The sequence below is a fragment of the Phascolarctos cinereus genome, unplaced genomic scaffold (assembly GCF_003287225.1).
Source record: "Phascolarctos cinereus isolate Bilbo 61053 unplaced genomic scaffold, phaCin_HiC Scaffold_4;HRSCAF=312, whole genome shotgun sequence".
NCBI lineage: Eukaryota > Metazoa > Chordata > Mammalia > Diprotodontia > Phascolarctidae > Phascolarctos > Phascolarctos cinereus.
This window is the reverse complement of record NW_027555847.1, coordinates 714,129,213-714,155,235: the sequence shown is the minus strand read 5'-3', so window position 1 is coordinate 714,155,235 and position 26,023 is coordinate 714,129,213. Positions and strand designations below refer to the sequence as shown.

Here is a 26,023-nt window from a genome sequence, read left to right as displayed (position 1 = left end):
ACTGAGACACAGAGGACCCCTAAAATTGAGGGAACTCCATTTGTGTGGACTGAAGTCAGTGGCAGAGGGATTTAGACCCTCCCCAAACCCCTTTAATGGTATCATAGAACCCTGAGAAAAGCAGGTGAAATGTAATTCTTCTGGCCTTCTGGCAGTGAGACCCGATTTAGTCACTGTTAAATGTGTAACTCCTAGGCTTAGTACAATGCCTGGTATGCAGTAGGTGCATAATTAATGCTTCTTGCATCACCTTCTCACTTGTCTCTCTCTCTCCTCCATGGGGAGGGCATGAGAGTTAACAATAGTGATTCCTCCCCCAAATGTAGGCCACTGTAACATTTAAAAACCACACAGAATAGAGGAAGTGCAGAAGGAAGCCCAGACAGGCTGGATAGTTTTGAAAGTGAAGTGAGAATTTATTATAAGCTTTTGGAAAAAGCCTTCATTGTGAAATGGCGATTCAAGAGATCATTTTGCTCGGTAGACAGAAATGCTCTGGGTTTAGAATTTTTAAAAATGCAAAAAAAAAAAGAAACCTAGGGAGAGAGGAAGAGGGGGGGAGGAGGAGGAGGGGAAGGAGGGGGAAGGGGAGGGGAGGAAGTTGTTCTGCTCCTCCCACTCGCAGCCCCGGGAGTCACCTCCCACTGGAGGACCTCCAAAACCATAGAGACGTGGCCGCTCTAGGGCCAGCTTCACTCATTGCCAAGGCAACCACCTCGCTTTCGTGCGAGGGCAGGAAGTGACGCGTCACTTCCGGCGCGCCGAGCCTCGTCTTCGGTTGGCGGCCGGTTCCTGTGGCGGACTCCTCGCACAGACCCCGCGGCCGCTGCTCGGGGTGAGGGGGCGGCTCGGGAGGTGCCGGCGGCGGTGACGACGCGGCGAGGACCCTTCAGGCCCGACCCGGGTCCCCGAGAGGTGAGGGCGGAGCGAGGCCGGCCTGGGGCGGGGAGGGTGCGGCCCCGAGCACAGCCAGCGGCCGGAGGGCTCTGGCTCTGGAGGAAACTGAGGCCCGGGGAGGGGGAGGGGAGTGAGCGTCAGAGCTGGGATTCGAACTGTGCCCTTCCCCGTCAAGAACGTCCGAGGTGGGAGGCGGCCTAGAAGAGGGGATGTCCGAGGTGGGAGGGACCTGGGAACCTGAGTCCAGACTCCATGCCTCGATGGTCTGCAGTCAGGCTGGAATTAAAGAACTGTGGTCTGGAATCATTTCTGCGTGTGACCTTAGAATCACGACATGGATGCCAGGGCTGCGAAGAAGACAGGCAGGTGTGTAGTGGAAAGAGCGCTGGGTTCGGAGCCGTTCTTATCGTTTTCGAGCTGGAGGAAACCTTGGAACGCTTTTGGTGTTCTTGAGGCAGTCGGGGTTAAGTGACTTGCCCAGGGTCACACAGCTCGTAAGTGTCTGAGGCCGGATTTGAACTCGGGTCCTCCCGATGTCAACGCTGGCTGTCTATCCATAGCACCACCCAGCTGCCCTAGAACAAACCTCTTTTAAAACGCGTCCGACACTCTCACTTTACAGAGAAAGAAACTAAGATCAGAAAGCCTAAGTTACCTCTGTAGTTACAGTTTTGGTAAATGTCGGAGTCAGAAAACTCCTGTTAGATCCTCTGTTATACATACATGAAAATTTGGGCAGTAGCAGCGTTTTCTAAACTGTTCAGTAGCGTTTCACTGGGGGCTTTTTTTGACTCCCACGTTCTTAAAAGCTGGAGTGAGCTACCCCAAGGCAAACCAATGAAAGCAATTGAAGATTTCTCAAGAACCTCTGTCACCTTTTGAGGCTTGCTTCTGCTGTGTATTCCTGGTTGGCCTCAGGCGTGTCTCTTCCTTCTGGAAGCCTCAGTGTCCTCCTTTGCAGAATGAGTGATGGACTTGTAGCGGCTTCTGAGGTTTTTAAATTTTTGTCCCCTAAATCCAGTGCTTTCCCCCACTATGCCCCCCTGCCCTCTTTTAAGATGTTTCCCTTCCCTTCCCCAGTTCCTTCAGCTAGACGTTGTTATTTGTTGTGGTTTCACAGATACCTCCTGTTTTGTTTGTTGACTGTTAGTGGCTTTTCAAAACAGCAAACTCACGTGCCTCCAGTTTATTGAGGTCCTAAAGTTGTGTAAGACCGACATATTTGATTATCTGGGCATCACGTGTCTTCACGTATTTAAGGTTTTCTTACAGGGGAAGAGAGATCAGACTTAAATTTTCTTGGTCCTTGAGGGCAGAACCATTTCCAATGAATGGAAGTTAGAAAAAAGCAGATTCCAGCTTGACATAGGGAAGAACTTCCTACTAATTAGACCTGTTTGACATTAGAGTTCATTGTTGTGGGAGGTCAGTAGTTTTTTGTTGAATATTTCTTCAAGGGCAGCCAGACGGTCGTTTGCTGGAGGCTCTGTAGATGGCATTCAAGCTTAAAGTTTGTCACAAGATCTTGCACTTTTCATCCCTTTCTTCCTCTCTCCACCAGGGTTGCCACCATGTCGCTGTCTCATCTCTACCGAGAGGGCGAAGGAGCCATTGATGAGGAAGAAGATGAGATGGAGAACTTTGAGATCACAGACTGGGACCTCCAGAATGAATTCAATCCAAATCGGCAGCGTCATTGGCAAACCAAAGAGGAGGCCACGTACGGAGTGTGGGCCGAGCGCGACCTTGAAGACGAGCGGCCCAGCTTTGGAGGCAAACGGTGCTGGGATTTACTGTATAGGGCTGGCTGCTTCTGGGTGCTGCCACGAGGGAGTTAGATGTAGCCGAGTGTACTTCTCTTCTGATTCGAAAGCTAAAGTGTTACCTTTGGGCATTCAGTTTTTCTCACAGGAGAGAATGTATTGTGTCAATTGAAGTCAGCCTTTCAGCTCTGGGCAGATCATCTATCCCTAATGTATAAATTATTGTCATTGGCCAGTGAGCTCCGCTGATTAGAGCATGTTGATATTGAAGCAAAGACTTCAAGTCTACTCAGCCCTGCAGCCATAGATTATGAATCTATGAGTAGGTATATAGACCATTCAAACTAGAAAGGTCCTTAGGGACCCACACTAGGCACCATCATCTCTCAGCTCCTGATCTGCATTCTTTCAGTCATTCAGCTTCTGTTAGGGGCCGGCTATTCAAGGAATTGTGTTCGGTGCTAGAGATGCCAAGAGAAGTGGCAGGGGGAAGGTTTCTTCCCTTAGGGAACGTACATTCTGTGGGGCAGTGCAGTGTGTACATACGGATGAAGAAGTATAATTTGAGGAGGGGGAGAGGGAATTAACTAGCTTTCTCACTGATGTGTGTGGTCAGTTATGAAGGGCAACAAGGTGAGGGTTTGGAGAATCACTTTAAGAGGCCTAAGGGTTCTGGCAGTGAGTCAGAGATGACGTTTTCACACATGAGAGGCACCATGTGCTTTGCTGTGGGTTTGGTGACGTAGACTTTTATGTTAGTTGATTGATTTGCACATTCCATTCTGTCATGTCACAAGACTTTTAGTTCTTTGATTTTCCTAGGTTCTCTTGACTGCCCAAAGCAATTATATTTATTCAGTAAGGAACTGAGATTAAATGACACTTGCTAAAAAGCATCCCTGAAGTCGGCTATTTTTAAATCACTGTCATATTTTTTATGGCATCATTTCTTATGCCCTTGGATTTTCGTGGTATTAATTTCATGGACATGCGCTTCTCTAGCATTCTGTTTCACCAAGTAGTTCAACATGTGCTACATTATTCGCATAGTCGTTTTGCCATGTGACTCGTTAGGTGGTTTTGCTCTAGAAGGTTCTTTTCATTTTGCTGCTCTTGCTGCCATGGTCATTCCAGTACGTGGTGGTTTTTTCTGAGTGGAGCGGTAGCCAGTGGAATGACTCGGTAAAGTGGAATGTTTAGTAAAGAAGACAAAATGAACACAAATTCTTTGATTCTTTTAATTGAAATTCTTATTCGTGAGGCTTGCATTTGAATCTGGGGCAGAGATTTAGACCTTTTTGAACTAAGCTGTGTTCGTTGTGCTTCAGATGTCTGTTTTACTAGACTGTAGCTGTCTGAGTCACGTTTGATATTGCTTGGATTTAAATTGGTCAATCATCTTTTAAATGAATCTCTTGAAAGCTAACATGTAGCATTATGTTGGCCATTTTCTGCACAGCCTTTCCTCATCTGTGATAGCAGTGGCACCTGGCAGCCGAAGAGGCTTCTCTGAGAGCTGTGTTTACAATCTCTTCTTTTGGGGTGTGTTTACAGTTCCCGAGACTTCTCTGCTCCCGTCAATTTCATTAGCGCTGGACTGAAGAAAGCTGCCGAGGAAGCAGATGAGGAGGATTCAGATGAGGAGGAGAAGCCTGTTAAGCAGGAGGACTTTCCTAAAGATTTTGGACCAAAGAAATTAAAAACAGTAAGGTTTTGCCAGAAAGTTGGGAAGGTGCTCACAGCCTTTGAGGGGTCTGTGCACATTGCACGGCTTAGAGCTAAGAGCCCTGTAGCCCAGGCTTCCAGGGTACCCAGGTGCTTGTCATCAGTCCTGGAGGGAAGAGGGGGTTGGGATAAAGATGAACCAGGTTTTGTTCCTATTCCTTTCAGTTTCTGGAGTTTTGAAGAATTTAACTACATTTTCCCCCAGTTCTCCATTATATATTGCAAATAGATTTTTGGTTCAAGCAAAATTTGTTGGAATGTTCAGTCACTGCTGGACCTCATTTCATTTTTTTATTATGCTTTTTATTCTCTCATCAGGGTGGCAATTTTAAACCTAGCCAGAAAGGATTTGTAGGTGGAGCCAAATCTTTCACAGACTTCGGCAGCTGGGAGAGGCACACCAAAGGAATAGGACAGAAGCTTTTGCAGAAGATGGGTTATGTCCCAGGAAAGGGCCTTGGGAAGAATGCACAAGGTAGGAGATAAGTCAGATGGGGCATGCATTTAGGAGTCAGTGGCTTTCTCTTTCCCTTTTTAATTTTTATTGGGATGTGGCATTGAAGCATGCTTGAAAATTTAGACCCTAGAAAGAGAACTAGGTGAATGTATTTATAGGATATGTGTTGTGACGTTGTTAATGTGGAATACGGCCAGTAGAGAAACCTGTCTGTATTATGGAAATCCTAGATTGTAGATTTTTAAAAAAGACACTTTGATCACTTCCAAGTATTGATTGTATAAAAAATTAGATTGTAATTGCTTTGTTGTTCTTCTGTCATTTTCCACTTGTACCCTCCTCTCCATGACCCCATTTGGGGTTTTCTTGGCAGAGATCCTGGAGTGGTTTGCCATTTCCTTGTCTAGCTCTTTTTACAGATGAGGAAATTGAGGCAAACAGGGTGAAGTGACCTGCCCAGGGTCACATGGCTAATAAGTGTCTGAGGTTAGATTTGAACCCAGGTCTTCCTGACTCCAGGCCTACACCACCTTGCTCCCCTCATTGCTGGGTACTCATGAGTAAAATGAAGTCAATGAAAAATTTTCTTCATTGTAATTACAATGAACTGTGGTAAAAATCTTTTTTGACTGGGTCCTTATTTGTGACTTCTTCAGTGTGGGGATCTCTAAGAGGGAAATGCCTTCCCCATGTGTGTATTCACGACTTAGGTTTATTGTACAATTGCCTTGTGCACTGAGAGCTTCAGCACCTTGCCCACAATTCCCCAGTGTCAGAGGTAGGACTGGAACCCAGGGCTTGCGGACCCCAAGGCCGTGGGCTGCCAGGATTATTTTACATGAGCAATTACCCAGGGCATTATCAACATGAAAGTTCGCTCTCTGGGCCAGAGGTTTGGTTGTGGTTTTGTTTTTGAAGTCTAGTACATATTCTGTCTGAATTGTTGCAAATTCTGCATTAGTTAGGCCATATGAGGTAAGTTTTAGAATTGGGTATAACAAAAGTTGCTGTAGCAGCTGATATGTTCACACTGTTAATTCATATGGAAATTCCTATCTTTACAGAGGTGTCTTAGCAATTCAGTGGACATTCATTAAACACCTTCTCTTACTAATGTACTGTGTACTGGGGATATGAGGTGGGTCTCAACAAAGTGTCTGTCCTCAGGGAGCTTACCGTCTACTTGGAGGAGAAGCTTAAATACAAGTTAGGCTGTGATTGGTGAAACAAAGAGAGATGAGACCTTGGGTCGGGGAGATGACACTTCCAGATAAGGAAGGTCGGGGCTTTGTTATCTTGGAGGGATCCCCTTCCTGTGTCTGAACTTGAAAAAACTTTTTGCACAAGGTTGCTGTGGTAAAATTATTCTGTTTTTTTTTTGTTTTGTTTTTTTACTAGACTGTTACATCATTGGTATAGGGAGCTCAAGGTAGCACAGTCAGATAGACCTGAGTTCAAATCCTGCCTCAGACACTTAATAATGATGTGAGCCCTGGGCAAGTTGCTTAACCATTCTCCCAGCCTTACTTTCCCTATCTGTAAAATGGGGATCATAATCATACCAACTTCACAAGGATCTTGTGAGGCGCAAATGAATAAAACGTAGGTAAAGCTCTTTGCAAACCTTATATTACTGCTAGCTGTTGTTATCATTAGTGCAGGTGGCAGCTGCTCTAAAAGTTAGTTATGGAGAGCTGCCTGGAGGCATGGGAGGGTGAGTGAGTTGTGACTTGAACCCAGGTCTTTCATCCCCGCTGCCACATTGCTTCCTCCACATTCTGATCTGGGGACTATGACCCACATTGAGGCGGGAGCCAAGAAGCCCAAATTCTGTTCCCGACTCTGTCATTCAGCAGCTGCACCAGTCACTGGCTCTTACTGAGCTTCAGGTTCTTCTTTAAAAAGAGAGAAGGCCCCTTCTAGCTCCAGTGTTCTGAGGAGTCTGAATCACTGCCGTTGTGCTGCCTCCGCTCACTGCCTGGAGCAGCTTGTTGAGCTGTGTAGATGTGGACTGCTCTTGTGTTTCTCCTCCTCCTCCCTTCCCCTGGTCCTTCTTCTCCTCCTTCCTCTCCTCCTCCTTCTCCTTCTACCCTCCTTCCTCCTTCCTTCCTCCCTCCTTCCCCCCCTTCTTCCCCCCCTTCCTCCTCTTCTTTCTTCTTCACAATTGGGGTTAAGTGACTTGCCTAGGGTCACACAGCTAGTAAGTATCTGAGGCTAGATTTGAAATCAGGTCCTCCTGACTCCAGGGCCGGTGCTGTATCCACAGAGTCACCTAGCTGCCCCTGTTTCTTCTTTCAAGGGCTCTAGGATTTGGTATTCACGAATGAGTGGGGCCCTCTGCCAAGCCACGTCACTAAGCAGAAATTCTGTGTGCATGTTGGCAGGTATCATTAATCCAATCGAAGCCAAACAGAGAAAAGGCAAGGGTGCTGTCGGTGCCTATGGCTCAGAACGGACCACTCAGTCAGTGCAGGATTTCCCTGTGGTTGACTCGGAAGAAGAAGCCGAGGAGGTAAGTTGGAAGGGCCGGCATGCCCTGGGGCGGGAGGGAGGCGGCTGGCCCTTCTGTAGAGCTGGCGGGGGCTCCTTGGGAGCCCCGAGCCTTTTTGCTCTTTATCTGCTGCACCACCAGGGAAGGGGACCCTATATTTCCCTGCTTCTGTGGGTTCAGTCACTAGATAGTAAACCCTTTGGCTTCTCCTGCTGAACAGTGAGCAAGCCTTGATTGTCAACAGAATCTTGGATTGCCAAGATTTGTCTCCATATTGTCTTTGTCTCTGTTTCCTGTCTAAAAAAGCTGTCAGACATGCTGTTTATGAGATGGCATGTGATATACAAGCTGCTGGGTGAGGAAGAATTCTGTGACGGTGGGCATCCGCTGCCAGCATTGCGTGGTTTGTTCTTTTTAGGATGTGATAGGTCAGGGAGCGTTACCAATGGAGGCTGAATCTCTTCCAGCAGACTTTGACGATGAATATCATGTTATGAATCAGTCCTTTCCTTTTCTGGATTGACCTAATCACTTTTCTCAGGAGTTCCAGAAGGAGCTCAGCCAGTGGCGGAAAGATCCCAGCGGGGGCAAGAAGAAACCGAAATACTCCTATAAGACAGTTGAAGAATTGAAGGCAAAAGGCAGAATTGGCAAGAAACTCTCTGCCCCCCAGAAGGAGCTTTCCCAGGTTAAGGTATAGTGACTTTGGAAACTTGACACCGTCCTGAGATTGTTTAGAATTAACTCTGTATCTCCTTGTGGGGGTTTAGCCTAGAGAACAGCAGATTGGGAGGGCAGGGGCATGAGAGCTGCCTTCAAGAGTCTGCCCCTTGGAAGCAGGATGAGCCTTGTTCTGCTGGCTCTGCAGGCACCACGAGGAGACTGAGTAGAGCTGTCCAGTAGTCAGGTGGGTGGGGGGACAGAGTGCCCCATCTCCTGTTAGTGATGTGGTTAGGATTGCAGGTGGTCTCCAGGGACCTTATTCACCCTGAAATTCTATGATTCAACAGCCTATAGATTTGTGCACACAGCAGTGTAGATAGATTTTTATTTAACAGAGAAAACAGGTAACATGTCGTGTTTTAAAAATGGAAAACTAGTTATTTCACTGGAAGGAGTCTTGAATTTGGAGTGTGTTGCTTCTGGAGAAGGCCGAGATAGTGGAAAAATTTCCTGGCATGCCTGACTCCAGGCCTGGCCCTGGCAGGTTCTGTCTGCCCCAGTTTTCGGGGGGTATCCAGGGGCCGGGGGCTATGGCTGAAGCATCCTCCAGGGCTTCACAGAGCTCACGTCAGGGTTAGCAGGACTTGTATTCCCAGAGAGTCCTGCTAGTTTAGCTGTGTGGTTGAGTAGCTTTGGCTGGGACCCATGCTAGACTTCACATCAGAAGCTGGACCTGGTATCCCTAGCCCGTCACCAAGCAGGTCACTTCCCTTTTCCACAGCTGGCACCTCATGTGTCCAGTAAGGGCTTGGCCCAGGTCCCCTCCAGTCCTAAATCTGAGACATGATGACTCATGTTTACACAGTGTTTGTCTCACAACATACTATGGGAGGGATGGTCCATTTCACACGTGAAGACACTGAAGGTCCTCCCCAGTCATAGGTGCAAAGTGGCTGAGCCAGCCAGGATTGGCCTACCCAGGTCTCCTACTTTCTGGTCCAAAGGTCTTTCCAGCATCCTCCCCCCTCCTCATCCATAGCTGTCCTCTCTGGGTCTCAGAAAGCATTCGGGAGACAAGCCCCTGGGGCAGCGGGGGGATGGAGCCGTCGTCCCACCCGGAGGGGCGTCCGTGCTAATCCCGGGCTTTCTCCCTGCGGCCTGCCAGGTGATCGACATGACGGGCCGGGAGCAGAAAGTCTATTACAGCTACAGCCAGATAAGCCACAAGCACAACATCCCTGAGGACGGGGGCCAGCAGCAGCAGGTGCCGCTGCCCGGCAAAGACGCCAAGCCACAGGCCTTTGCCCTGCCCGAGCTGGAGCACAACCTCCAGCTGCTCATCGACATCACGGAGCAGGAGATCATCCAGAATGACCGGCAGCTGCAGTACGAGAGAGACATGGTGGTCAACCTGACCCACGAGCTGGAGAAGATGTCCGAGGTGCTGTCTCACGAGGAGACGGTGATCACCAACCTCAGTAAGGTCCTGGAGATGGTGGAGGAGTGTGAGCGGAGGATGCAGCCCGACTGCAGCGATCCGCTCACGCTGGACGAGTGTGCCAAGATATTTGAGACTCTCCAGGACAAGTACTACGAGGAGTACCGCATGTCTGACCGCGTGGACCTGGCCGTGGCTATCGTTTACCCACTCATGAAGGATTACTTCAAGGACTGGGATCCCCTGAAGGTCAGTGCTGCCCGAGGCGGATGACTCGGAGGCTTCAGCAGCTTTGGGGGCTCTTGCTGGGCAGGAGGTTTTAGTTGACGATGGCCCGAGTTCTCAGAAGTGACCGTGTGTGTTTTTGTGTTCAGGACTGCACTTACGGCACTGGTATCATCGCCAAATGGAAGAGCCTTTTGGAGAACGATCAGATCTTGTCTCACGGGGGCCAAGACCTCGCAGCGGATGCTTTCCACAGGTGATGCGGACACTCCTGGGAACGCTGAGAACTCTGAGCTCTGCATCCTCATCCGGCTGTCCTGTGATGGGGCACCGGCTTCCCTTGCTGCTGAGCTTTTAGAGATCAGAATTGGGCTGGGCATGGTCCTGGCTCTGCCAGATCCCTGGAGGAGCGTCTGCATTCACTGCCTTCGCTTCCTCTTGTCATCCTCGCTCCACAGCCCTCTGCCACTTGGCTTCAGGTGTCACTGCTCTCCAGTTACCAGAGATGTCTTGATCACTAAACCTGTCTGTCTTCTCTCGTTGCTCCTCCTTCTTGACCTCCCTCCTGCTTTTGACCCTGTTGATCGCCCTCCTCTCTGGGTCTGCCTCTGCCCCGTTCTCAGCCTCCTTTGCTGCCTCACCATCTGTCTCATGCCCCCTGACTCCAGGTGCACCCCGAGGGTCAGTCACATACACCAGGGCTTCCTTCCCTCCGTTGTCCCATCACCCCTTTGGCAGGCTGGTAGAATGCATGGCCTGTTTCTTAAAACAACAACAAGTGTTCTCAGAAGGATATTTTTTAAAATCACAAAATGGGGAGTGTGTGGCTTTGAGGCCACTGTTTGGATTCAGTCAGAGGCTGCCCTTGAGGGTCTTGAGGGCCACATGTGGCCACTTGGCTGCAGGTTCCCCACCCCTGATCAGAACCCTCCTGTCTCTCAAACTTCCCTGTCTCTGTTGAAGGCCACACCTTTCCTCTAGAATCCTAGGTTCTTAACCTCTGCCTTATCCTGGACTTCTCACTCTCCCTCCCTCCCTCCACACCTTTGCCAGATCTTGCTATTTCTACATTTCTCACCTCCAGAATTCTTGCCTTAGTTCTAGTCATTATCACATACGGCAGTGGCCTCTTCATTGGTCTCTCTGCATCGAGTTTTTCCCTGTGCTGGTCCATCCATATGTAGCTGCCAATGTAATCTTCCCTAAATGCAGACCTGGGCACGTGAGCCCTCCTTAGTCATCTGCAGTGGCTTCCCATTGTCTCTAAATCAAGTCGAGGGAACCCCTCTGTTTAGCTTTTAAAGCCCTGTACAGCCTGGTCCCAGCCTCATTGGGAGTGACTCTGCTTCCTGTGCTCTGCATCCTGCCAGGCCCTTCTCTGTGTTCTTGCCTGGTGATGCCCCAACCCCTGTCTCCATTCCCTTGTTCTGGCCATCCCCTGTGGCTGGAATGCCCTCCCCCTCTCTTCCTGTAAGATGGAACTGGAGGCTATCCGCATAGATCCGCTTGATTCCCCCCAAAGGCTTGTGCCCTCTCTCCAGACCAGCTTGCATTAAACTGCTTTATATCCATTTATGTTTATTAACTTTATATTTGTACTGTGTATCATTTTATATGTGCTTGTCTTCCTTCAGAAGGCCAGGTGCTTGTGAGCAGGGACTATCCCATTCTTTGTGTTTGTCTTCCTGGCCTGGTGCCTGGTGGTGCCAGGATTAAAATGAGCATTAATCTGTTGCCCTGCCGACACCCCATCTCATGAACTGCCGTGTGCTGTGTGCATGTGAGCTGTCAGTGGTCCCTGAAGGTGAAAGGTTGCTGTTACTGATGGCCGTCTGTTTTCAGAGTGGCGGCTGTGGGCTTCCTTCTAATTCCATGTGATTTACTCCCCTTCTGACTCTAGGCTCATCTGGGAAATGTGGATGCCTTTTGTTCGAAATATCGTGACTCAGTGGCAGCCAAGGAGCTGTGAGCCGATGGTGGACTTTCTGGATAGCTGGGTCCATATTATTCCCGTGTGGATACTGGATAATATCCTGGACCAGCTCATCTTCCCCAAACTGCAGAAGGAGGTACGGTGATCAGGCTTCCGCAGCGGCCTTCAGGGGAGGCTTGCCGGCTCCTCACCGGCTCCTCACATCGAGGACGCCTCTCTCGGCAGCACTGACAATGCTGCTGAACACGGCTGGGGCCTCGCAGTGTGAGATCTCTCATGTTGTTTGCCTCCTCCTGTTCTCACTGCCCCCACCAGTTTCATACCCTTAATATTGCTTGTTTAGGCTGTTATGATTACCTCCTAATTGGCCTCCCCTTGTGCATTCTCCCCTTTCACTCATCCCACAGATACCACAGATTCATCTTTCTAAAGCACAGTGAATGTGTCACTGTTCCTTGGGGAAATTTTCTGTCACTCCCCGCTGCTCAGCTAACAGTTGAGAGACCTCGGCCCTGCATTCCTGGCCTTTCCAGTTTGCCTCTAGCCCTTGGGCCAATCTTCTGAGTGACCTCCTGCATCTGTCCTGCACTCTCGTACCTCCTCATCACCTACTTGTGCTGGTCCCGGCCTTTGAATGCCCCTTCCTCATCTCCCTTCCTTGCGTCCATCTCCTCCCTCTTCCTTGAGGCTTCCCTGTCTTTGAGTAGTCCTTGGTGACCGAGAGGTCACCTCGTCTGGACTCTTAGAAGGCACCTGGTTAGCACTTCTGTGCCATCTGAGCTCCGTGAGACCACAGCTTACCCTTATCTGCCCCCTCTAGGTCAGATCCACCTGGGTAGGGGTAGAGGAGGCAGGACAGGTAACAGGGGCAGTAATCTCATTATCTGTAACCAGGGAGGGGCAGCAGGGGCTGCATCTTACTCATCTTTGTCTCCTCTGGCATTTGGGGCAGGGCCTTATCCTCAGCTGGACTTAGGTGGGGCATGGAAGGACTTGTCGAAATACCAACACTTGCCCTTTCCCCGTGATCTGTGGTATAGAATTGGTGGCGTGCTTTTTGGTATGACTGTGAGGATTACTGTGAGTACAGGGTAGAACTTTAGGCAGAGACCTTTGATGGAGGGAAAGAGCAGATTCAAGGTGGCCTCCAGTTTGCCCAAAGGTGGAGGAACAGCACCCGCGCCCCCCCCCCCGGCCATGTGACAGGAGTGCGCAGCCTTCCCTTCCTGAGGTGATGGAGAAGTGACTCTTAAATACAGGGGCAATTTCCCCCTCCAGTTAATCTGTTTTGTCTTGCTCCTTTTCTAGGTTGAAAACTGGAACCCTCTGACAGATACAGTTCCCATCCACTCATGGATACATCCCTGGCTTCCACTCATGCAGTCACGCTTGGAGCCTTTGTACTCTCCGATCCGGAACAAGTTATCCAGCGCTCTGCAGAAATGGCATCCCAGCGATTCCTCAGCCAAGCTTATCCTGCAGCCCTGGAAGGATGTGTTTACTCCCGGCTCCTGGGAGGCCTTCATGGTCAAAAATATTGTGCCCAAATTAGGTGAGGAGATCGGAAGGTGGGGCCTGGGTGGGACAGCTTCTGTTCAGGGGCTCTGTCGACGGTCCACATTTTTGCTGCTTGTAATAGAGCTGATATCCTTGTCAGTTTAGCTGTTTACCTGTAAAAAAGGGCTTGGTGTCCTTTGTTCTGACACAAGACACTTCCCAGCAAATACACACACGTTTATTTCCCTGTACATTTAGTAACTCACTCAGCTGGCCTTCAATAAACACCTACTGTGTGCTGGACGCTGCACTAAACGCTGGCCTTCGGTCACTCCCCTAGATCAGTTTATTGGCTGCTGGCCAGGAGTCTGGGGCCTTTGGCACGTATAGCCAGTGACTGTTGGCTGCCTGAGCCTGCTGACACTGTTTGATGGTGTATACTCACTGTGTGTGTCGCTCTGGGATCTGGCTTCTTCCCTGTCACGCCCTTCAAGCCATACACGTCTTATGAGGTTTCTCTGCATTCTTCACATCCTTGATCCTCCCTTAGGGCATGGGTATGGTCACTTGTTACATTCAGTTGCTTTAGCTCATTTATCCATTCCCCAGTAATTGGGTAGATATTTTGTTTGCAGCTTTTTGTATAGCAGAATCTTGTCCTCTCCCCCCAAGATGAGCTAGGAGGCCGAGGGGATAGTCTGCAGTCAGGAAGACCTGAGTTCAAATTCTGCCATAGACACTCACTAACTGTGTGACTTTGGGCAAGTTATTTAACCTGTTTGCCTGTTTCCTCAGTTATAAAATAGAGATCAGAGTAGCCCCTACTTCCCAGGGCTGTGAGGATCAGATGAGATGTTTACAAAGTACTCGGCACATGCCTGGCAGGCATGACATAAATGCCAGCCATTGTAATTATTTTCATTATTAATTTTCCAGGATGCTATATCTTATTCATTGGATTTTAGATTTAGAACCGGAAGGGAATTTAACTCTTCATCTGATTTAACAACCTCATTTTACAAGTCAGGAAACTGAGGCTGCTGATGCTCCAGTGACTTGCCAGAGATAGGGCTTGACCCCAGTTGGACTTCACAACCAGTGCCTGTTCCACAGTGCTGCTGCCTCCTTAATGAGGCTGCCCAAAGATCAGTCACAAAGGTCTGCTTCTAACGTGTACTTTGCCCATATCCTGGAAACCTCCTGAGGGGCCTGGAGTGCAGTCCCCTGCCCAATGAAAAAATGGTCTCTATTAAGTATGGAAGGCAGCAGCATCTGAAATTGTCTGATGGGCTCGCCCCAAAGAGTAGCTCATTCCAACAAGGATGTGTGAACCACCTACTGCGTGCTGCACTCGTAATAGCACCTGCTTTGCCTTTTTACAAATTTACTTTGATTGTTCTTAAGATGGGACACCCATCACACTTCTTAAATTTTGTGGCCTTTTTTGCTTACTTTAAAAAAAATCTTGAAATTCCTAATTGGAAGAAAATTGGTTTAAAACCTGATGCATCTAGAGCTCATAACTGATCTTTAAAGCAGATTTCTACTCCTAGCAGTAATTGGACTTTGGCCTTTTAAAGCCCTAAATCTTGTTCTCTGGAGCCTTCATTAGCGTCTTCTTTGCTTTCTCTTCCAGGGATGTGTCTTAATGAATTAATCATTAACCCTCACCAGCAGCACATGGATGCTTTTTATTGGGTGATTGACTGGGAAGGGATGATCTCTGTCTCCAGCCTAGTAGGACTCCTTGAGAAACATTTCTTTCCTAAATGGCTTCAGGTATGTTTATAGCACACTAAAGACCTAGTTTTCTGCAGAAAGAGAAAAGCAAAAAAGGATGTTAAAAGCCTGCTCACAGGCCTGAGAATCAAGTGTCCTGGAGTGAGTAAATGTCAAATGATATTTAATTGAAAAATTAAAAATATCCTGGTGGCTAGGGGGCTGGAAGAGATGCAAAATGAAATGTGGTTAGTGGCAAGCAGTAGATCGTGAAGTCATTCGGTTGGCCGTTTATTTGTACAGATGTGATTGGAGATGAAATGTACTGTCTGAAGGCTGTGCCTGTGTCTGTGGCCATACTGGTGATATATTTCCTTGCCAGGTCCTCTGCTCTTGGCTCAGTAATAGTCCAAATTACGAAGAGATCACCAAATGGTACCTGGGGTGGAAGTCCATGTTCTCAGACCAGGTTTTGGCACATCCATCTATCAAGGACAAATTTAACGAAGCGCTCGATATCATGAACAGGGCTGTGTCGTCCAATGTCGGTGAGTGGATCAGCCCCATCCTCTCCAAGGCTGGGGATAAGGGAGCATTAAGGAACCCTTCTAGCACTGCCTGAAGCTCCCCAAGCTGGAGCTGCCTCGTTATTCACGGTCCCCAGAGAGGAAGGATGGCAGAGACTAGCCACATGGGCTCTTCTTTCACCGCTCCGTAGCTTGCTCTGTTTCTCTCGGTCAGCTTGTGCTCTGCTGTCCTGGGTGTCACCTTGGACATGTGGTTCAGAATCCTGTCTCTTGTCCCTGGCTGTGCGACCTTGGGCGAGTCTGTAAAAGGGAGATGATGATACGTGTGGGTCGTGGCGAGGATCAGAGATGATAAAAAATAACTGTCATTTATACAGTGCTTGGATTGCAGAGTGCTTACATACATAATTTCCCTTGGTCCTCACCACAACCTGGGAGTAAGCCTATTGTTATCTCCATTTTACAGATAAGGAAACTGAGGCAGGGAGTGGCTAAGGGATTTGCTTCCCACTCACAGGGCTAATAAGTGTCTGAGGCTAGATTCAGCCTGGCATGCTTGATTTGTAAACCTTTATAAAGTGCTGCATGAGTCTGGAGCTGACTTCAGAGATCTCTGAAGAGAAGGACTCTAACTGAGATGCCCACTGAGACTTGTACCTGCTTGCTGCTTTTAAAATATTATATATGGGGGCAGCTAGGTGGCGCAGCAGATAGAGCACCAGCCCTGAAGTCAAGAGGACCTGGGTTCAAATCTGGCCTCAGACCAAACACTTGACACTTACTAGCTGTGTGACCCTGGGCAAGTCACTTAACCCCAATTGCCTATTAAAAAAAAAAAAATATATATATATATATATATATGTATATGTGTGTATATATACATATATATATACACACATATACACACACACATTTTGAGATGTGTATCAAAGGTGTATACACACATCTAAAGGAACCATATTCTGTGCTCTATTATTAAATAGTATTAATAAATATTATTAAATATTAAAGCTATTTTTGTTTCATATAAAGCCCTCAAGCTAATACTGTTGTTAAAAGCACAGGGATCTACCTTCTTTGTAATATTGGTAACAGGCACTTAGCACGTTGGATTGCAGAGCATTGTGCTTAAGGTCACAATAAAACCCGTAGTCCTCGTTTTATAGCTGGGGAAATGGGCTCAGAGACCTGGGGGACTTGCGTCTGGTCCCCCAGCCAAGGAGGGTCAGAGATAGCCTTTGAACCCAGGTCTTTTCCACTCTGTGGTGCCACTCGTCAGTGCCAAGTTTCGTTTCTAGTCGGGCTGCTCAGGACGTGCACGCGGCCATAAGCGGTTATTTAACTGAGTGCTGACTCTCGGCTTGGCCCTCCGAGTATGATTGTTCCTTGGGCACGTGGACGTGAACTGGCCAGACTGTTTGTTTCAGTTTCTTCCAGAGGTACAGGGCTGCATTTTATTTTCGAACTTTGGTGTAAAGCTAATTGCAAACAGCTTGGGGTGTATTAGGACGTTTTTATTAACCCCAGGCTTAGGTTAAAATGTAACTTTCTGTGTTTGCTCCTTCTCTGAAGCACTGCCTTGTCCTCATATCTACTCTTTTCTCCGCCGTATGTTCACAGGGGCCTATATGCAGCCTGGAGCTCGGGAAAACATCGCTTATCTCACTCACACAGAGCGGAGGAAAGACTTCCAGTACGAAGCCATGCAGGAGCGCCGAGAAGCAGAGAACATGGCCCAGAGGGGCATAGGTGTGGCAGCCAGCGCAGTGCCCATGAACTTCAAAGACCTCATTCAAACAAAGGCTGAAGAACACAATATTGTCTTCATGCCCGTTATCGGAAAACGGCACGAAGGAAAACAACTGTACACTTTTGGGCGGATCGTAGTCTACATCGACCGGGGTGTTGTGTTTGTGCAAGGGGAGAAGACTTGGGTGCCGACATCCCTGCAGAGTCTGATCGATATGGCAAAATAGGGCCTGGCTCCTGAGCAGGAAAATTGTATAAAGGGTGTATTAAAGACTTTTAAAAAATGAACTTTTTGGGGCCCCACTGAATCCACAGTAACCTGGGACACTCAGATCACATCCAGACCAGGTCTTAGGGGAACAGTCCTCTTCTTCCTCTCCTCCAATTCTTCCGGTGTGACAGCCCTCATAGCCTGAGGTCACACCATGCTTCTCTAGTGGCATGATCAGGAGAATTGGCTAAGCTTCCTAATCTAAACCAGAACCCATCTGAGGGTGGGCATGGCCTGAGCCCAGATGAATCCAGCCTCCTGCCCTCCTCTTTCTAAGACTTTGCCTACCCCGGCTCCTCCCCATCCACAGTATGGGGGGAAAATAAAAACGTGCTTCTTCTACCTACAAGGATACTACCCAGCACTTCAGCAATGGAATTTAATCACAGGCCTTCCTTCCCAGCTGTCCCTTCTCCTCACAGGGACCAAGAGCTACTTCCTATCACACAGGACATCACAGTTAAAGGAAATGCTAAGCATTTATTTCTAAGAGCAATTTATAAAATTTCAACAACACCTTCCCAATTGGGAAGACTTGGCATGTCTTATGGTTCCTCTTTCTAAATTCTCCCAGCCTGGGTCCATCTGGGTAAGAGAAACAAGGAATTCTTTGAAATCATCCGAGGCATCAGCTGCTTTTAGCTTCTCAGTGACGCAGACACTCCGTAGTCCACGTGTGGCCTCTGGAGAGGTTCTAACCCTGGCCAGCGTTCCTCAGCCCGAGGATGAGGCCAGACTGCAGCCCGGGTCTTCCTGGCTTTGCTTCTGACCACCATGCAGTAACAGGGAATTAATGCTGTCCGAGGAAGGGCGGAGTCTGCTTCCTCTGGCTCCTGATGATTTCCAGCTCCTCACTTTTCGAATAGTGTGGCTCTTCTTGGATGGTCCACGTTTCACTGGGAAGCTCTTTCAGCTTTTGTAAAGGAAACCAATGGAAGGCAGTATCATTAAATATGTCCATGTAGTGCAACGTCTGAGGAAATTCAATCTCTTCTGTTCCTTTTAAAATCTAGAAAGAATCCCAAGGCAAAATCCAATTAGTCCCTCAAACTTAATTCCTTCTTTCTGGGTGAATGCTAGATTTAGTCTTTTAGCCTTAATCCTTTATTCTGACTTAAAGAAGGGTTACAGGCTTCAGTTTAAAAAAAAAAACAAAGCAAAACAACTTTGGTACCTCTGCCTCAGAGTCCCAAGAATAGTGGCAGTGTTTGCTCATAATTTTAACGAGTGGAGAAAAAATCAGAAACAATTTGACAGATATTAAGAGGCAACCTAAGAGTTGTCTCAGTGTACTGAAATAGACCCATTATTGTAATCAAACTTACTGAATCCCTTCCTAGGAAAATATCCATGTATTCTTGTTTCAATTATAGGCTAATTTATCTTATACACAATTTGAATGTGATTATTTTTTTAAACACTGAGGAAGAGCCACAAAGATGAGACTGTTCCCCCAGCCTCACCACACAGCATACCTACCTTTGCCACATAGGGGTAATCTTTCTGCAGAATCTTTGTTAATAACCTAGAAATAAAAACCATGATTAAGAAGTGAGACAGAATAAATGAACAAGAGGGCTATCTAAACTGAAGGTGGAACTTCCCAAAATGAGGAATAGTTGTTGGAAAGGGAAAACACCTTCAAACCTGTTCTGGTGGGAGGAAGGCCAGAAGAGCTCAAAGCTAACACAATCTCAGACCTGGAAGGACATCAGAGGCCAGGTGGCTGAACCAGACCTGACAGGACTCCGTCTACAAGATCCCCAACCAGTGGCTATCGCTCCAGCCTCTACCTGAAGACTCGCAGCGAGGTGGGAGAAGCTCACTGTCTGCCCAGGCAGCCCATTCTACTCTGGAATGGCTCTTTACTGGCTTTCCTTTTGTCAAGCCTCGATTTGCCTCTCTGCAGCTTTCTACTCTTCTTGTTCTAATGCTTCAGGATTTTATGGCTTAGGAAGATGAGTCATCATGAGCCAAGAAGGTACTGATCCACTGTATGTGGCTGTAACCTCAGAGCCTGACTGCAGGACTGTTTAAATCACATACAGGTAATCCAAAGGGAAGCAAGCCCTCATTGTAACAAGGGCCATTTTACTTAGTGTGGATTCTTTAATTCCCTCATGTTTTAGCTCATCTTAACCAAAGCCTCTGGGGCTCATTTTCATGGTTTGCCTTTTTAACAATAATTCTAGGAGAGAAGTAACAGAAAGCCAGGGGTGGGAAGGTGGGAATGCTTTAAATCAATCCAGGGTGATCTGAAAATGTTCAAAGCAAACTTTAACTTAAACCTTACATGGATTACTTCAGGTACTTACTTTCCTTCAATTCCTTTGAAACTATTTCCAATGATGATCATCTTAGAAAGGGAGGTGACTGACCAGTTACTCCATAACAGATTGTTATACAAAGCCGTTCCACAGTGGATCATGTAAAAAATGGTGGGTTCATCACAAATACTCCGTTTTCCTTCCTATGGACAAATTTGGCAACGATGTAACTGGCAGAATGCAGATTGCTAGGCTCCAGAGAAATCATTCCAATCAAATTCAACAAAAGGTACTCTGACCTGAGCCCATCACTGATGCCATTAGTTCAGTGGTATCAAACTCAAATAGAAACTTGGGCCACTAAACCCCTGGTGGGGGCACTGGGAAGTCAAAATATGCTCAACACTTTTTTATGAGTACATACAAAGTACCTAGAAGACTGAGAAGCATCCCCACTCACCACTAAGGTCCTTTGAATTCTCTTGGTGGTACAGAAGGGACCTTGAGTTTGTGAAGGCTGTGCTAGCACGGCAGAACCTGACACATCTGGTCAAAAACTCTCTCTGGGAGCTGGCCTGAGTGTGGAGAGCCCCACCAGGGTGTTTCACAGGTTAGAAGATCTATGCTAAGCTTCTCCTGGCACGTTCTTAACTCTTAAAATCTTACCTCATTCTCACTGAGAACAGTCAGGCCGAGGGTGTTAAGAACTGAAATTTCAACTTCATTAAAGAGAGGATCAAATATATAGCAGTGACTTCTGGGAATCTGCACAAGAAAGAAAAATGAGACGCTACAGAGCCATTTTGATTTCCTTTGATTTCCTTTACCAGTATCCCTTATTGTCCTTACCTGTAACTTCTCCAGAAAGAGAAGTAAAAAAGCTAGTTGACTGCAAGCTATTACACATGAAGCAAACTTCCCAATTCCGTAGCAAACACACTTAAAATGGCTTGTCCTCTTCAATGAGTCTTCCTTCACATTGGGTGCCTCAACTGGGTGCTGTGATGGTTTGAGGTGGACGTGTTCGAGGGCTTCGGAAATGGGTGCCATAACTCCCTGTAGTTGTTCCAGAGGTTTAGTAAGACGCTTCTGGATCATTCCTGAACATCAAGAGACAAAATTCCAATAGAAGCAGTAGTTTGATGTTATAAGTCGAATTATCAAAGGTTTGAAAGGAAGAAAGGTATTAAGACTGATTTCTGCTGAAAAGGTTTTCCTGGATAACATCACAAAGTTCCACTCCTCAGCATCTAAACAGGGCTTGCAGACAGTATAAGCACCTAATGAGTGGTTACAGTGAACGAGTGTGGCTCTGTACTGAAACAGCAGGCAAAAACCACCTCCGTTCGGGGTCTTCCTTATGAAAGAATGGAATTCAGTTAAAGCAACATTTAAGTGCCTACACTTTGTATGGCACTGTGCTAAGCAGTATGGATACAATGATGAGAAAAGAGCCATGAAAATACCAATGCTCAGAAATCAAAAGGCTATCAATAAGCAAATGATTATGCTTAACTATTCTACATGAGTTTTATTTCAGTGTTCTTTAGCTTGGGAAAGAAACAGATCGCTTCTGTAAGCAGAATGGTCAGTTCTAAGGGAGTCATTCTTCAGGGCAGGCAGCTGGAGTGTGGAACAGGCTGGGAATGGGATTTTTTAAGAAAAAGGTGCCCCCAGATCTCCAAGAATGAACTTCCAATCTAATCTCTTGATTTATGGAAAAGGAACAAACATGAAGCCTGTCATTCTCTAATTTTTACTTTTAACAAATGATGCTTTTTTCTACATTAAACATTTTGTGAATTTGCATGTCATCTCTGTTCACTGGCTATGCCAATCTTCCCTGGACTGTTGGAGCTTTAGTACAATGTGATGCTCAAGGACACATTCACTGAGGCTTTGAGGAGTCCGTGATCTCCTTGTGTGGACAGTCCCTCTACTGGTGCAGATCACAGCTTCTCCGCAAAGAGCAAAGAACGCTGCTGCCTCTGGAGTCAGAACGTCTGGTTGCAAAGCCCACCTCTGACCCCTGCTTCCTGTGTGACCCAAGGCCACCCTTTTCTGTGCCCCAGACTCAGTGTCTTCCTCTGTTAAATATAGGCTTTGAAATGGATGGCTTTGGAGGTTTCCTCCAGCTCTAGATCCTATCATCCTCCATGCCTTCTCTTTTGTGATTCTCGCCCATAGCTTTCTTTTTAAAAATTTTAATTTTATTTCTTAAAAATTCAATTGTTTTATTTTCAGTTCCAGCTTTTCTCCCTCTTCTTCCCTCTCCCCTCCTCCACCCTTGAGAAGGCAAGAAAAACAAAACCCATTACAAACATGTATAGATGCAAAACAAAATTTCCTATTACCCATATTTTTTAAAAGCCAAGAAGACAAAAGAGAAGAAAACATGCTTCAGGTCTGTGGAGGTAGCTAGCATGTTTCATCATGGGTCCTTTGTAACTGTGGCTGGTCGCTGCATTCATCAGTTACTATGTCTTTCATAATTATTTTTACAATATTGTTATTGTAGAAATTGTTCTGATTTTGCATCAGTTCATATAAGTCTTCCCCAGGCTCCTCTGAAACCATCCCCTTCATCATTTCTTATAGCACAATAGTATTCCATCTCCTTTACATACCATAACTTGTTCAGCCATTTCCCCCATTGGTGGGCATCCCCTCAGTTTCCAATTTTTTGCTACCACAAAAAGAGCTGCTATAAATATTTTTGCATCTATGGACCCTTTTCCTCTTTCTTTGATCTCATTGGGGTATAGTATCAGTATCATTGGGTCAAAGGGAATACACAGTTTAATAGTTTTCTGCTGCCCATATCTTTCTATACATCTTCCATAGAGGAGTCACCTGATGTAGCATCTATAGGCCTTTCTCTTATCCTTTCGTATTTCCTGAATGCTATGCAGGCTACCCATCTATTATCCTTTGATCTCATGACGTGGCCAGTTCACGTCCCTTTCAGATCACATAATGGATGACATCTTACATCACTTCCTGCACATAAGTAATCATGGAAGTATAACACAACCTACATACGCCTGCCATGCATCTTTTTGGTGCAACTTGTATTCTTCCACAATAATGTTCTTAACGGCAATTTAGCACCACTGGGGGAATGGTAAAAAAGATGGGTTTTTGCAGCAGCAAACAGCTTTGAACTATTTAAAGGGATATATAATTTCCTGACTGTTGTTCTGGCTATATCTATTATGAACTATATGGTTAATTTTCTATGCTGTACCCCTATCCAAGATCCAAAATGCACTGATGGGACAAAATCATTTGGCTGGCCAACGTATCTGAGAAACAGATGATTTCTTACATGTTCTTTTTCATTGTGGAGAGCTAGGCTGACCTCCTTTGAATGACTATGGACTTATTTTTATCAGTACTAAGTTTGACAAATGTTATTTTCTTAAAGATAAGGGGACAAAGAGAAGCCTTAATAAATGATTTTCCATCAGGATCTACTAGTGCCTTGGTATACTTTTCTTCTGTATTCAGGGATGAATGGCATGTTACTCACCCTCTGCCAAATGCCAGAGATTGGAGATTAGCAGGTCCTCCCTGTTAAAGATAAATACAGAGTCATTATTGCCCCTTCCTTTCAGTGCTGCTTTAATCCCTCACCTTTTTTGGCCTGAGACAAATGCCCAAACACTTTTTTCCACCCTGTTCCTTCACAGTAGAGACTTCATTCTCTCAGGAGAGGTCGGAGGCCAACAGAAGCTGCAGTCACCTTCCATCTAGGTGTACGGAGGCTGGCTCTCAGGGCCTGTAGCATCAGCTCCTCATGAAGCTGGAACAGACGACTCTGCTCACGATCACCTTAAGATGACTAAAATGAGAACTTTACCAGGATTCTCCTGGATTATAGGAAAAAGAGGAATCCAGGCTGTATGGGGGAAGATTTAAAGTTCAGAAAATGTGGTTAAGGAGCTGCGACCACATACACATTGTTTTCCCCACAGCTCCTGTTGGCCTGTAAGAAGAAACTCGCTTGGAAAGGTGAGGCCTAAGCAGTGGCTACTTTCCAGACCAAGGGTTGCTGGCACAGTGGTCAGGCAGCAAGGGAGGCCGGCTGTTTGGCTTTGAAAGAGAAGACATGGTGTTTTTCACTCCTAGATGTAGGCTTAGCTGCAAACAAGTTTTCCAGCATGGCCAGGGCCATTTCCTGGGGTGGGTGGGAGCAATTCAGCTCCTTTGGGAAACAAGGCTGCTTCAAGGTCAAGCTCACATTCCATGCCCTGCATCCCCCCAAGCCTTGCCAGTGTGCCTTCCTCCTCTCCACCCTCCATGACTGTCTGCTATTTGTGGACAGCTGTTTCACCGCCAGGAAGGCAGGCGCATTGTGTTTGTATGCCAGCACTCGGTAAAGTGCCTGACACACAGCAGGCATTCAATAAAGGCTTGGGGAATTGAACTGGAAATGCAGTTTCCTATTCGCTTTTTCCCAGATCCAGCTTCGTTTTCTTACAATCAAAGTCCACCGGACCTGGAAAGTCCCTGTGAGACCATCTGGTTTCACCCCTTCATCTAGCAGAGAAACAAACAGAGCCCTAGGGGAGTCAGGGTTCCCTTCCAATGTGGGGGAAGGGGGGTCAGCGCTCTCTCCACCACAGGCCGGCTTCCTTGCGTCCTGTGCTTTGGGGCCTCCCTGCAATGTCCCTGGGAAAGGAAGCTCCGCGTTCCAGGTCCGGAGAGCTTGACCTCAGGGCAGCGGGGCCATCTGGATGGACCATCAGCGCAGGGAAGGCCCTATGGACGTGGAATTTTAAATGGGCCCATTTCGTTGACTGTATTGAACATAACTGGCTTCCTTTACTTCCCAGGTGTTGGATTTTATGCGCTGACCTGGGGATCTATGGCACAAAAAAGGTAGAGGCTTTACAGCGGCCCACGTCGGAGGGGGTGAGAGGAATAAGCATCGACTGAGCGCCTACTGTGTGCCAGGAAGTGTGCACTTTACAAATTCACCTATCTGATCTCACCACAACCTGGGAGGTAAATGCTGCTATTATTCCCATTTTAAAGAGGAAACTGAGGCAAACAGGGTTCGGTGACTTGCCCAGGGTCCCACACCGGTGTCTGAGGCCCGGGGCTCTCCCGGAGCACTAGGGAGGGGTGGGGGGCTCAAGGGCCACCTTTGCTTAGTCCCCTCATTTCCCATTAGAGACCACCGAAGCCCAGACGGCGAAGGCAGGGTCGGGTAGGCTGCGCGCCTGCTCCCCAGGACAGCAGCTTCCTCCTCCGTGGCCGGGGCTCCTTCCGCACTCACCGGGCCTTCCAGACCCGCCTCCGCACCGCGCCGCCGTCCCCGCCCACCTCCGGGGCTTCCGGGGCCGCGTCCGGCCCGGCCGGCCTCGGGCGCCTCCCTCTGCGCTTCGGCACAGTTTTCCATTCACCGGCTGCGGCCGCCGCCATCATGGCGCTGGGACTGACGTCATCGCCGCGCGCCGGCGCCGACGCCGACTCCGTCTCCCGGCGTCCCTCGCGACTGAGCTGGGGCGGGGCCAGGGAGGGGGACGTGAGGGGGGCGGGGGCGGACCCTGCGCGTTACCTGGAAGGCCGCCGCTCGTGCCGCGCTCAGGTAGCCCGGGAGGGGCGGGAGGAGGAACTAGGGTGGGCCGGGGAGGAGGACCCCTCCCCCGTTCCCTGCCCGCGGCCTCTTGAGGTCGGGGGTAGGGGCCGCGGGCCACGGCTGGACGTCGGACCCCCGCCCGCGGGATGACTGCGCATGCGCAGAACGAGGAAGCCGGAGCGAGGAGGGAACCCTCAGCCGGCGCCGCCGCGCTCACGTGGCCGCCGGGGTCTGGGGGAAACCGAGGCCCGGAGGCGTCCAGCGGGCAGCGAATGAGCTGCAGGGCCGGGGGCTCAGGGCACTTTAGCCAACAAGCATTTATTAAGTTCCTGCCAGGTGCTGGGGATACAGCCATTTTTATTAAGTGCTAAGAGCTGGGGAGAAAAGCTAACGAGCATTTATTCAGCTCCTACGTGTACCAGGCACCGTGCCAAGCGCTAGAGATAACAAATAAGTCAATAAGCCTTGAGAGCCTACTGTGTGCTAAGCTCTGGGGACCCAGAGAAAGGCTAAAGACGAGAAGGATCCCAGAATCTGATGAGGGAGCCGGCATGCAAACAGCTGTGCACCGTCAGTAGGATTGACGGGGAACAGCAGGGAAGGGCTAGGATTAAGAGGGATTGGGGAAAGTCTCCGGGAGAAGATGGCGCCAGTGGGCAGAGATGGGGGGGGAGCGGCCAAGAAAATACCGGAGTCCGGAGATGGAGGGTCTCGTGCGAGCCAGTCACTGCATGGCAGAGCACCTTAGCACACTGGCACCTGAGCACCTAGAACGTCGGAGTCGAGAAGGACCTTAGGCTGCCAGGGTCGGTAG

General features: G+C 48.1%; 3 protein-coding genes across 5 annotated transcripts in view; 2 read left to right on the top strand and 1 right to left on the bottom strand.

Annotated features, from left to right (window-relative positions):
* The first annotated feature begins 751 nt into the window (after positions 1-751).
* Positions 752-23,094, top strand: TFIP11 (tuftelin interacting protein 11). The gene is made up of 13 exons (XM_020996488.2): positions 752-915; positions 2,459-2,677; positions 4,215-4,365; positions 4,704-4,860; positions 7,227-7,354; positions 7,875-8,027; positions 9,162-9,683; positions 9,809-9,915; positions 11,560-11,728; positions 12,901-13,144; positions 14,726-14,868; positions 15,191-15,356; positions 16,956-23,094. The coding sequence occupies exons 2-13, from the start codon at positions 2,469-2,471 to the stop codon at positions 17,309-17,311; spliced, it is 2,505 nt and encodes an 834-aa protein (XP_020852147.1). The 5' UTR covers positions 752-915; positions 2,459-2,468; the 3' UTR covers positions 17,312-23,094.
* Positions 17,816-25,084, bottom strand: SRRD (SRR1 domain containing). The gene is made up of 7 exons (XM_020996495.2): positions 24,907-25,084; positions 23,155-23,195; positions 20,472-20,722; positions 20,289-20,387; positions 19,671-19,825; positions 18,835-18,880; positions 17,816-18,364 (listed from the first exon to the last, which is right to left on the bottom strand). The coding sequence occupies exons 1-7, from the start codon at positions 25,053-25,055 to the stop codon at positions 18,146-18,148; spliced, it is 960 nt and encodes a 319-aa protein (XP_020852154.1). The 5' UTR covers positions 25,056-25,084; the 3' UTR covers positions 17,816-18,145.
* A 56-nt stretch (positions 25,085-25,140) lies between these two features.
* HPS4 (HPS4 biogenesis of lysosomal organelles complex 3 subunit 2) overlaps positions 25,141-26,023 on the top strand; it is a 28,634-nt gene continuing 27,751 nt past the window's right edge. For 2 of the 3 annotated variants that reach the window (XM_020996492.2, XM_020996489.2), the window contains exon 1: positions 25,141-25,218. The gene's annotated coding sequence lies outside the window, so the exon portion shown is untranslated. Of the gene's footprint in view, positions 25,219-25,372; positions 26,016-26,023 lie in introns of those variants that run through there. The other variant, XM_020996491.2, reaches the window with a different exon arrangement.